Source organism: Lineus longissimus, chromosome 4 (assembly GCF_910592395.1).
Source record: "Lineus longissimus chromosome 4, tnLinLong1.2, whole genome shotgun sequence".
Lineage (NCBI taxonomy): Eukaryota > Metazoa > Nemertea > Pilidiophora > Heteronemertea > Lineidae > Lineus > Lineus longissimus.
The window spans coordinates 11,774,151-11,787,536 of NC_088311.1; the positions used below are offsets into that span (position 1 = coordinate 11,774,151).

The 13,386-nt window shown below is 42.2% G+C and overlaps 1 protein-coding gene across 1 annotated transcript; it reads right to left on the bottom strand.

Annotated features, from left to right (window-relative positions):
• On the bottom strand, positions 1-2,007 carry LOC135486052 (uncharacterized). The gene has a single exon (XM_064768534.1). The coding sequence runs from the start codon at positions 2,005-2,007 to the stop codon at positions 1-3; it is 2,007 nt and encodes a 668-aa protein (XP_064624604.1).
• Positions 2,008-13,386: the final 11,379 nt, after the last annotated feature.

Below are 13,386 nucleotides of genomic sequence, written 5' to 3' on the forward strand. Positions count from 1 at the left end.
TCAAACAGAAGACCTATGTACTTTTACTTCGGTTTCTTCAAGTACACATTTCTGCCAGTTTAGTTTCAAGTTCTTTTCTCGGCATACTTCCAGAACTTCTCTCACTCGTTTCTTCAGCGTTTCCTTGTCTGCGGCATGAATCAAAATATCGTCTATGTACACTTCTACACCGACTAAATTACTGAACATATCGGTCATATATTTCTGATACACCTGACTGCTAAGTTTAAGTCCATACGGGAGCCTGTTGAATTTGAAATTCCCGAATGGAGTTGAAAAAGTTGTGAGGATCGAGCTTTCCTCCTCAAGCAAAATTTGCCAGAAAGAAGCTTTTGCGTCTAGTTTCGCAAAGTACTTTGAGCCAGATAACTTTGAAGCAAGTTCTTCTTGTGTCAGGATTCTGAAATGATCAGTCACGATATATTTGTTCAAGTTTCTCGGATCTAAACAAATTCTCAGCTCTTTATTTGGCTTTTCCACCACGACCATCGAATTTATCCAGTCTGTGGCTTTCTCAACTTTAGAAATAATGCCTTCTTTCAGCATTTTGTTCAACTCACGTTTTATACGTTTTATCAGCGCAAACGGAATTCTTCGCGGCGGATTTTGTTTTGGCTTTGGGTCCTTTAACTTGATTTCAACTTTTGGCGCATTCAGTCCATCTAGCTTAGTACTGAAAACATCACGGTATTCACGGTACAACTCATGTTCATCAGGTTTGTCCTCCTTTTCAATGTCAACAGTATTTATGGTGACAACGTTCAAATCGCACAACGCAGGAAATCCCAGGATGGGTATGCGGTTACCCTCAGTAACAAAGAAATCAAGTTCTTTATCACGTACTTTCACTCGACATTTTCCAACGAGGGCAATCTTTTCTCCAGTGTAAGAGAATAACTTAGCATCAGCTCGCATTAATTTAGCACTCAGTTTCAAGGATTTATGCACATGCGCAGGAATCAAGTTCACCTGTGACCCTGTGTCAACTTTAAACTTGACCTTTTGCTTGCCATTCAACCATGCGGTCACGAAGCATTGATTGTTACTAACACTTGATTTCAATTTTCGGCCATTGGACTTGTAGCTCACTTCATGTGTGAACAACGTCTCCACGAATCCAGTCAAATCTGAATTTGAACCGGCACCATGACTGCGATCAGACATTTCTGCTACATCTTTTTGATGACATTTCACTCGAAAATGATTTAATTTGCCACATTTACCACAGGTTTTCTTAAACGCGGGGCATCTGTTTGGTACACGATGCACAAGACCACAACGATCACAGCTTTTGTCACGATCATCCTTTTGCGCAGAATTTCCACTTCGAGGTTGGCGATTTCGTGCTCGTCCACGTGATGACGATGCTCCACGTGATGATGACGCTCCACGTTTCTTGTTTCCTGTCGCCACGGAATCCACGTCTTTTTCTTTTTCTTTATCAGTCGTTGTCTTGTCCATCTCGGCAATCTGCTTGGTTACCATCTCATGCGTTCGACACATCGCTGTTACCCTATCTGCGTCAAGATCCTTAGTTGCCAGAATCTTTTTCTTCAAGGTCTGATCTTCGATACCGAAAATTAACTGGTCACAGATATTTTGGTTTATGCGGTCACCAAAGTCACATTTCTTTGCTGTATCTTTGACTTCTTTCAAAAAGTCATTGAACTGTTGCTGTCCCTGTGTTATATTTCGGAAAACATGGCGTTGGAATGTTTTATTTGGCGCGGCTAGGTCATCGAAGTGTCTCGTGAACTTTTCAAGTATAGCTTCATTCATCGTTCCTTCTTCGATTCCCGGAAATGTGTCGAAAATCTTCCGACCATCTACTCCAAGTAGGTGCTTGAGTACGGCTCGCTGTACTGCTACGGCTTTGGTTGACCCACCAGTTGCAACCATGTACACTTCAAAACTTTCTCTGAAGATACGCCACGTTTCTACCATTTTGTTGATCCCTTCGAAAGAGACATCGACTTCTAGTGTCGCAGGGGCTGGCAAGTGCTCCATTATGCAAGATGGAATGTACTACTCGATGTACACAAAACTTCGTTTTACACAGGGGCGAGGGGGTTCTCACTTTCTTTTCGTGTTTTTTACCTTTCTACACTTCATACTTCTTCCACACACTAGTTTGGCGCTGCCACCATGTTCCAGTCTTTACATACGTGCTGGATTGCCAACCAGTGCGTACCTTGTCCAGAGATGATCAAGGATTTACGTAACCATAAGTTACAAAAATAACACGTTTTTATTCATCGGAAGAAGACCAGAGCGCATGCTCCAACGGAACAGGAATTAGCATGGGTACATAATTATGTTGCAATAACAATAGTTTGCATGACTAAGTGTAGATGTCAGCACTGATGTAAAACTGTAAAGTCGTACAAGAGACGTACAACAGACTACTAGCACACTATCTTGTAACTATGTTATTGTCTCAAAAATGAATACAAACTGCTACCTAGTTACTCAGTACATCATATTCTATACTGTGCATTCCTTGCTTCAATTGTTCTTGTATCATATTTTTCAACATTTCTCTCTAATCGCAAGCCGAGGATAAATACTCCTTTCAAGATAGCGTAATCACACGCAATTCCACAGGTACATCCCATTCATTTGAAATTTCGGCCAATGACAGCAGGTTTTACAAAATGTAAATGCGCTGTTTATTTTCAATAGTCACTGAATAGCTAAGACACATGTAAACCCGTCTTAATTGGCCAGAAAACATCTCTCAGCTTCTCCCACTAATAACGATTCACTTATTCCAACGTCAGTAACATGTGCACGCGGAAAACAATACGACTAACTCCACTTTTTCAAGACAAACCACACCATCTCACAACTATTGCATGATTAACCCCTAACAATGACAAGTTCTTCCTCATACTCTCCCTTTCATATCGACAGGTGAGCACAATGGCCCTGGCCATTTCATTTCATATTTATATGCTTAATTTTGCCGTTTTCTTTCGCGAAATGTTTGTAACATCTGCCTTCTCTGCCACCATCATTGTGCTATGATTGCTGAAAAATCAGAAGTTTAGGAAAAATAATATAAAGTCGGGCCATTTCGGATGGGATTTGGTAATTTCAGATGACCCCCCCCTAATTTGGGCACCCCCTAATTTGGGGCCGACGTTTATCGTTGTCAACTTGGGGGAATATTTAAGGCCTGAAATTGCAGTTTAATTGATTTACTTTGGGCATTATTGTTTGGAATTGATATTAGCTGTGTCAAACTTGTGTCAGTTTAATAGAATATGATGTCTGTATTATAATTTGATGGATATTTATGAATCCAGCTCTTTCTCGAGCTGGAGTCAGATTTGTTGTTGCTCAGCCGAGTCCAATAAACTTTCTCGTACAATCACATGACCTCAGGAAACACTAGCTTTCGTCAACGTTTTAGATCTAAGACAAGCACATAAAATGAAACGAGTGCAATATTTAAATCAACATTTTCTTTTGCCTTGAAACATTCCTGGGTAATTTCTATGAAATTTTGGTGAGATATTCGACTTTAGCTTTTTGAATAGAAACTATTAACACATCTGAGGTGTGCCTCCCAGGGCTTACCCTCCCGCTTCAATGTAGGTTCGTTACTGTTGTAAGGGCGGGGGGGGGACGGACGGCGAATGGAATAGCCAAACTTTCGTCCTATATTTTGGTTCGGTACCTGTTTTTATCGTCTTTGGGGTTTGGGAGCTTAGATTGGGAAAAGGAAGTTAACTATGGTGGATTATAGATCTTTTGTTTTTAACACCAACTGATCGAATCAGCATCAGTGAGCATATAATAAGTCTGAAATATAGCCAATAAACACAATGGTAATTCTTAATTTTGGTGTTTCTTAACTATGATTTGATTTGATTTTCTAATCCCCACTCTGGTCTCACAAAAGCGCGGGAACATCATGAATATGACGGGAATAAAAGACAATGCTTTTGTGATCTCAGACGCCCATAGAATCATCACCAAAGTATCATTTCATTTGAATATTAACAGCGGACACGATGTAATTTAGGTGCAAATTTAAGTGGGAATGCGGATCTGAACGAAATGTACCGCACCAACGATGCACCAAGAATGTCTTCTGGAGTCATGGATTCACTTCATGTGAATTCTTAGTTCTAGTCAGTTTAATACTTGGACTTGGTTTGATACTGTATGAACCCATTATAGATTATAATTTACACACGTGCTCCCCGGAGCGCTCTGGCGGGACATTTTTGTCAAGTCACAAATTCAACTTGGTTTCCTAATCAAGACATTGATTACCGGGCAGTAAAGGGATTCTATACATATTTGATGATTTATATACCTGAATCTTGAAGCTTACCGGTACTTAACGGCAAAAAGGGGCGAAAAACCTCACGAATATGGGAACGAAGTTCGCAAAAACTCTTTCCCGGAGAAGAGAAATAGCGATAGCGACGTCACTGTAACTCGCCAGAGGCCGTCTCAGCGATTGTAAAAGGAAGAATTTAGCGAGGGGACATCTCAAAGATTAATACAAGACAATTGATGCAAATGAAACCTGAAAAGGAACAATATTCAAAACACCAAGAAAGAGGCCTCCTTCAAATGGACCGACCACTGCGAAAAGAGCTTCGACGCCATGTGACTCAGGCCAACCGTTATTCACTAAGTCATGTTCCATTCATTCCTTACTTTAATTGACACTTATAATATGCCATCGTCATCCTTAGCCATCTGGCGTGATTAAGAGCCTCAAAGGTCCATCAATAAACAGATTGACAGAAAATATATTAAAGTGATATTACTGAATCGATCTGTTTTCCGGAGTTGACAAAATCATAATCTGAAACACTATGATACGCACACTAAAAATCACTCAGACTACACGTGTTTCATCATCAGAACTTGTGAGGATAGGAAATGTACAGGGTAGTAAACTGAATAAGTACATACGAAATGAAACTGAATACTAAAACTTAATTACACGTTTTCATAGAATTTGATAAATGCAACATTGGTCATTTTGATCCTCCGGTCAACAAACCGGATTGTTTCTTCAGGGCGTCAATTGTTTCGAAGAAATATTGGGCGGTTACAATGTGTCTCACATTTCAAAGTAAGATGTCTCTTAATATCATGTCCAACACACTGACTTTGGTACAACCAGATGGTGTGTGGAGACGATGTCCTTCAAAGTTAAATACCGGGCTGTACCAATCGTCAGTCTCACCATTTCAGTCAACATGTCGATATGTGCCAAAATGGAGGTTTTTTTTAATCGTTCCCTGGATGATATTACATCCTGAGTGTATTTAAACGCCATGAGCGAGTGATCATTCGTCATTCATTGTGTGTTCGTACGAATGAATGAGCGGAGAGAAGAACTTTTAGGTAATTCTGAGATAGTCATCAATTTCTTGCGCACCAACCCACCCACCCCATTGCTTGATCCTTCCCATTCTCCAATGAGCGAAGAGTGTCGCCCCTCTTCGCTCATTCTCATTGAGTATTGGAGAATGGGAAGGATCAAGCATATTGACCATGTTGACAAGTGCAATATTAATCTTGTGTTTATCCTCCTTCTCCCAATACTAAAAATATTCTTCTTTGCAAACAATATAATATACAAGTAGTATACTTTGCTCCGGAATAGCTTCAAGTAGTGGCTTGCTGTGGATCAAAGGCTTGGGATTCCTTACGTTTAACATATCCAGAAAGTGTCTTCTTGATACCGCACTGTACAACCGACAGCTCGGATGGGATTAACAGTCAAATTTAACTCCCATTTTGGCACTTTTGTTACATTTAGCTTTATAACTATACATGTATTTTACTAGCTGAAGACGCGAAGGAAAGAATCCCCAGCCCCTAACCCACGTGAAAGTCTAGCTTCCACAAAAGGATTTAGATATCTCCGGGGGAAAGGCAAAAGATTAACTGCTACGCACTGCCATGTTTCAAATATACGGTGTTGGAAACCTGGTGTAAAAGAAATGCAAGTCCCCCCGGAATCCAAGTCAGGTCATTTTGTTAAAGTGAATAGAGTCCCCAAGTTCCTTTGTTGAAGATTATGTAGCTGACCCTAACCAAACCATTAAAAACATTCGTTCACAATACACAGCTATTGTATGGGGTCCTGCATTCCTAGCACGTCCATTCCTTTTACACCGGAATCAATCACAATTGAGCAGAATTATAAATACAGTGACATGTAGAGCCACTGGTCAAACTGACGCAAGACAAACTGGCACAAATGGCCTAGTTTTACGCATTGGTTGATTAACCCCACACAGTAGCCTCCTTTGCGGCATGCACTCAAAATCTTTTTCTTACGCTGCACGACACGACTTTATTTCTAAGATTCTTTTTATCCAACAGTGTTCTGTATACGAACTGACACAGCACGTCACGTGCACCCTGTACATTTCTAAAACATGTCTTCAGCTGGAATTACGGATGACCTCTATAAAAAATGGGGAATTTCTATTTGTCAGACAGTGTTGTCCTTTACGCACATATTTTCGATAACCCAATGGCCAGCCAGAAGTGACAGCGCTGAACTGCGTGATGAACTGCGCTTTTGCCGATATGGAAGCCTTCCACCGAAATACAGCTCTTTCTGTATAAATGTAATACACATCACGCTACATTAGCCAGTCCATCGCCCCATGGCCAATCACGACTTATGTCCATAAACTTCGATACTCTGCTACAATATGACGACCCTCACTCCTCAATTTTTGGCTCACCGTCAGGGGAGTCTATACGATAGCCCTGTGTCCGTCGTCGTCGTCGTCGTCGTCGTCGTCGTCCGTATCCTGTGTGGCACGTTTCTTAACCGCTTGTGCTATGAACTTGAAACTTTGTACACATGACCTCCTAGGTCAGAGGTACTCTGACACTGAATTTCGGTCCGGTCTGGTCCGTGACTTGGCCACCAGGGGGCTAAAACTTAAAACATAAAAAGTGTGATATGTCTCTTATTAATGATCCGTTTTCAATAAAAAATTTATGGTAGGTACTCCTAGCAAGGATACATCACATATCTTACGGGTTTTTGATTTGACCTACTTTTCAAGGTCACAGAGGTTAAATAGTGTGAATTGGCCGTTAGGACGTGACGATGGCACGTTTCTAAACTGCAACGACTATTGATCCCAAATTTAGTACACATTTACCCCTTAGTCAGGTGATCTCAGGGACCGAAGTTTGGTCCAATATGATTCACCACTTGACCACCAGGGGACAAAATCCAAAAACCTTAAAAATGTGATTATTTCTTAACTTCTTGCCCGATTGCCACCAATTTGTTATCATGGGTACATCTAACCACCATACAGTATATGTCACACGGGTTTTTAATTTGATCTTCTTGTCAAGGTCACAGAGGTCAAATGGCGTAAATTCGCCGTCAGGCCGTAACTATGGCACGTTTCTTAACTGCAATGACTATTGATCACAAATTAAGTACACATGTACCCCTTGGTCAGGTGACCTCAGGTACGGAAGTTTGGTGCGATCTGATTTGCCGTTTGGCCTCCAGGGAGGGGCCAAATCCTAAATTCTTCAAAATGCCATTATTCCTATTAATTACTTGCCCGATTGGCACCAATTTTATATCATAGGTACATCTAATTCTAACAACCACTCAATGTGTCACCCGGGTCTTCTTTGATTTGACCTACTTTTCAAGGTCACAGAGGTCGAATGTACTGTAAATTGGCCATTTTGGGGAAATTGTAATTGCTTGGACCTACATCAAACCTAACACTACATGACACAATACCATGCTCTTTACCCATCTTTCCTCCACATGAGGTGAGCACAATGGCCCTGGCCATTTCATTTATCGCCTCATGGCCAGCGACGAATGACTTCCATCTGCTGCGAGACTCGCTGCAGCTTTGCAGATATGGTAGCCTTCTACCGTACCGTAACAGCCATTATCTGTTTCGAAATTTAAATTTCAGCGCCTCATGGCCGCCACGAATTCCACGTGCTGCGAGACTCGCTACACCATCAAAGCACAGTGTAGCGCCTGTGAAGTGTACAGGAAGGTGTACACAAAGGGTGATATGAATAAAGACTAGCAAATGCTTTTACTCCGGTTTTGTACAGGAAGGCCTAGTGTAAATGTACATGGAGATTTAGATAAAAGCATTTGCTATCGGCAAACACACAATGAATAAAAAAATGATTACTCGCTCGTGGGGTTTAAATACACTCCGGATGATATATAGGCCCCAGCCTGTTGTCTTAAATGACCATGGTACTATTCAGGGCGATATTACCCAGCTGTTGGCTACCCAGCCACTTCCTCTTCTACATAGTTTCCATCAACATATTGCACATGAAACGGAAAAAATTCAAAATTCTGACTGAATTATCAAGCTATACCGATGATGACTCGGATTTGAACAAGTGGACCGAAACACTATAGATTCATGCACTTGACGCAATGGTCCCGGAACCGCCAACAGGCGGCACCACCTCACGACGAAGGCTTTTGCGGACCGCTTCAAATGGTTTCATAAGTCATATTCCTGGTTGTGGATTTCGACCTCCAGTTATCTATGATAGAACCCGCTCCAATCGGTTTAACCGCATGGAATAGTTAGCAAAATAATTTTCAAGGTAGTTTACGGTGAAAAGGAGCGCGGACGAAATTTGACTTAGAAGAAAAAAAGGATTTTATCGGTGAATATCAAAACTGATGACGCGTCCGAAATTGTGAACTGATAATTTTTAGCAAGACCCGATGACGACGCAGACATTGCACAATTTTGTGACGTTGCCCCACACACGATTTTATGACGTTGTACACCTCGTGTATGCACGTGTATGCTCATGTCATCGTGCGGTAAAATATGACAGCCACAGCGGCCGGTACTTTCGGTGTTTGCGCCTTGTAACTGGTAAGTCTGTGGAAAGAGCCATGTTTCAAGTGACGTAAGCCATTAGGAATGCGTGTGTATTCTTTGGGCGGCTTGTAGTAATTAATGGCACCGAGCTTGAAGTCAAGTAAGTAGTACTAGTGTGGGCCTAGGCCCGACCGGCATTCACTCTGCTCATTTCATGATTTGGTCAACGATTTGAAGCAGCCGTATCATACCCAAAAACATTCACAAGTGCAATGTTTCATGCCAGAAAGTTCCACAACATGACATGCACCAAACTTCTTGCAATTATGAAGTCAGTGCATACAGCACATTCCAGTGCCCAAATGCAGCAGGGACAAAATCACATCAATGCATCCTTCTTCTCGTCAACCACAACTGTCCGATATTCCACGACATTTCTGTCTGAATGTGAGTACAAACAGAACCAATCAACTTGTATCTGCTTCATCCATTTAACATCTGCAGCACAATGTGAGAGGACGCATTGCCTTCATAAGCAATGCATCCTCTCACCTCTCACCTCCAAACCTCAAACTGTCCAAATAAAACTTTCCCTTTTTACAAACTCTACAACAAAACTGAATGTCAGTATAAACAGCTCCTAATCAACTCATATAACCTTAAATCACTTTACATGTGCAGTATCGTGTGAGAGCTTCCACATCATTAAAGCCCTATGATCACCACAGGAGAAAAACCATCCACCATTGCCACCCCAAACCCACAAATACAACCCTACAAGTCGAGAACACCCTCCATATGGCCAAACTCACTGCTCCTTACTAAATAAGCTCAAATAACCAAACCCAGCTTGTTCCGAAAACTCTGGATTGGGAACAACGTTTACATAACGTAGTGTTGGCCGTCGTCACGTCACCATGCATTTATAATCAAGTGCATGGATCTATAGTAGGAGTTGCCTGGAGCAAAGGATTTACACGTTGACGTCACGCCTGAAATCTTTGCTGAAAAAAAACAGATTTTTCTTTGTTGCATGCTTTAGCCGATACAGGATAGCCCCAATCAACATCGGTGGCAGATTTCAGCACATAGAATACACTGTGCATATTCGTCTCCTTTTCCTAACATGTCTGGGGAAAAATAGGGAAGAAAATGTGTGATCTACAAGGCTTGTGTCATAATCCCTAAATCTCGGCAAATCAACACTGCCCTCACTTGACGACATGAATTCGAAATGACGTCACGGAATTCCGCTGCTGGCTCCAAAGAATGAAAATTCCCGCGCTAGGTATTCATTGACTCTTTGAGGGCGAAGATGATGAACATCGTGCTTTCCTTATACGTAAAAAATAAGAACAAAATTTAGAAAGAGTCAACGACTTTCAGAAGCATAGTTTGCTCATGATACAAGAGAGGAAGAGACATATTGATGTGAAAAGCCGCCGATTCATTGAAAGCATTATCTAACATTAACTTCTTCACAAATAGGTCAATTAGCCAGTCAGAAAGGTGTCACAACCGTTTCAACCTTGAGGAGGACTTCAGCACAGAATGAGGCATAAATCACACCCAACACGATCTCTTAGAGTAAATTGACCAAACCAGTTTGACCTTATTCGATCATATAACAACCACTTTGCATTTCAAAGACCACTACCAACAGTCATCAAACGTTAGGCCCGCAGCACTAGCCGCCAACTTTGGCGACAAGAAGCGTTCAGCTGACACCTCTCGACGCCGAAGTTGGCTGCCAGTGGATCCCGGTCAGAGCACACCTGCCCAGAATCGGCGTCCAATAGCGTCTTTTCCGCCACTTTAGGCTGCCATTTTGAAATCACGTGACATCAAAACGCATAATGATTGGCCATAGGCTCGCCGCCGACGCGAATTCAGGCGGCAATCCGTAGCACGCCTGGCTTCTTCTTGCGTTCAAACGCGGCGACACGCGTCAAAAAGCAAACATATAAAGTCTGCAGCACACTAGCCGCCAACTTTGGCGACAAGAAGCGTTCGGCTGACGCCTCTCGACGCCAAAGTTGGCGGCCAGTGGATCCCGGTCAGAGCACACCTGCCCAGAATTGGCGTCCAGTAGCGTCTTTTCCGCCACTTTAACCCATCCTGGGCCATACAGCGCGAAATCATGTGACATCAAGACGCAAGCTGATTGGCCATAGCCTCGCCGCCGACGCGGCCAAGTCAAGCGGCAATCCGTAGCACACATGGCTTCTTCTTGCGTTCAAACGTGTCGACACGCGTCAAAAATCAAACATGTTAGATATTTGGCGTTTAGTTGCGGCAAGTGGCGGCAAGTCGCGTTCGCCGACGCCGTTTGTAGCAGTCTAGAGATTTTTCAGGCGTTCAGGACTCTTGCGGCAAAAAACGCCTGTGAACGCCGAAGTTGGCGGCAAGTGTGCTATGGGCTTTAGATATTTGGCGTTTAGTTGCGGCAAGTCGCGTTCACCGACACCGTTCGTAGCAGACTAGGGATTTTTCAGGCGTTCAGGACTCTTGCGGCAAAAAACACTTGTGAACGCCGAAGTTGGCGGCTAGTGTGCTACGGGCTTTAGACTTCACATGCCATGGGAGTTCCTTGTGTCCAGCCTCCCGTATATATAGGTGTCCCTGAAATCTCGCTCGGCTGGGCAATGCCTTGCACAATCGATCGTCGTTTGCATTGTTCCAAGGCTCCTCAAGTATTTGCTGAAAGAGTCCTCATCGAATTTCTTGTTGGACAGGAGGCGTTCATCTTTGCGAAATCCCCTGACATAAAAGATCCGGGTTCGAATATCTTTTTTAGCTCAGCTGACAAAGTCAGCGGAGCTAGTAGAATAGCTGTTCAAATGGTGTCCGTCCTGCAATCCATCCATCTGGGGACCCATCTGTGGACAAAATTGGACATTTCTGACCGGGAAGGCCCAGTCACTTCGTTGACGGTGGTAAATTAGGAGTTGCCCAAGGTGAACTAAAAAAACGAAAAATCAGCGCGATCCGACCTATATTAAGAGAATGAGGTCATTTCGCGTTTAGATTTCTTTCCCTTTTTACCTCGGTCCACAGAGCAAATATTGATTTCAAATATGGCTGAATATTTTTAAATATTTTTTCATTTTTTACTTTTAATGGAATTAATATAGTTTTCACCGCCAGTTGGCGCTGCAGGCACATTGACTGAATTTTGGCGATTTCAAATTTGGCCATGGCTCAACTTTTTTGCAAGCAGTGCTGCTGATTGGCCGATCGATAGAAGAGATGCCACCATTTAAAACTGGCGGTAGTCGCTGCTTCAATGAAGGTGAGTGAACTTTCTCATGTTCAATCGGTTGATACTCTTTTAATCAACATGACCATGTACCTGAAATTTGTGAAGGTACTGCAAAGAGTCTATATAATTCAGATATATCAATAGTTTTTTTATAATATTGCGGAAATTTTGTGCACAAATTAGCGAAAGTTGGTGCTCGTCTCATGTCCTTTTAGAGCGAGAAATTTGTTTCCGTCGATCTCTACCACTGAAAAATCGCTTGCATAGCTTCGAATATTTGTGAAAATAAGTATCTGAACTTGGTTTCAAATAGTCTAGAGAGTTACCTTTGTGGTGATACATATAGTATGTGATAAATATTTGTGGAATTTGTGAAATTCGGCTTTCAAACGTGCCGATGATGCAAGCGATCTCACGTGAATTTTGCAAGTCCTAATTTGTCGACCGGGTGTCAAGAATCACTCGCCTTAATTCAGTTCAAAGATCGAAAATAATATCTGAACTTAGTTTCAAATAGCCTACGCAATTATCATTTCGGTGATATATAATGCATGCATGTAATAATTGATTAATCTGCCTAAAACGCGCAATTAAAACGGCGAAAGATCTTGATAAACACTCTGGTGGCGGTCGCACTAAATAACGACCGGTAGGGCCCGAAGTCTGGCGGAGAAAAAAAGGTAGCGCCCGGAGGTTGAAACGGGATTTTTATGCACTTTTTACTGTATATTTATGTTGTTTAGATGTATTTCTAACAGTTCTGTAACTTTGATGACCAAGCTTGCACCCAAAGTTGGTAAAATTGATGCTTGTTTATGGACTGCGCGAGCGACCGGAGAATTCGCCGTCGGCCATTTTGGCTACGGTCCCTGAGTTGTTGTGGTTGGCAATTTTGCAACAAATCTCGCCATTTACGTTTGTTTTCTCCCTGTCTGGTCATTGGCCGCGAAAAAAATTATTTTGAAAGTCACATTATGACATCGTAGTATGAATTCCACTGCAGTTTCGTAAGGCAGCAATGCTCATGTTTTTGGTTTGCAATCCTGTACTGTCTGTACACTGCGCTGTGCATGGTTGTACTGTTGGCTGTAAAAAAAAAGACAAAAACGATAGCCTAAGAGGATAACTCAACAGGCTGTCATGATTCAATTGATGGACACCTTATTTGATAGTACCTCATCATTAAGTCCACTAGATCCTGTTCTGTCACATGTCACGTGGGCGCGGTTGGCTGTTGAGTGTTATGGTTCAGTCTGTGAGACTAATTTAAAGAGGTTA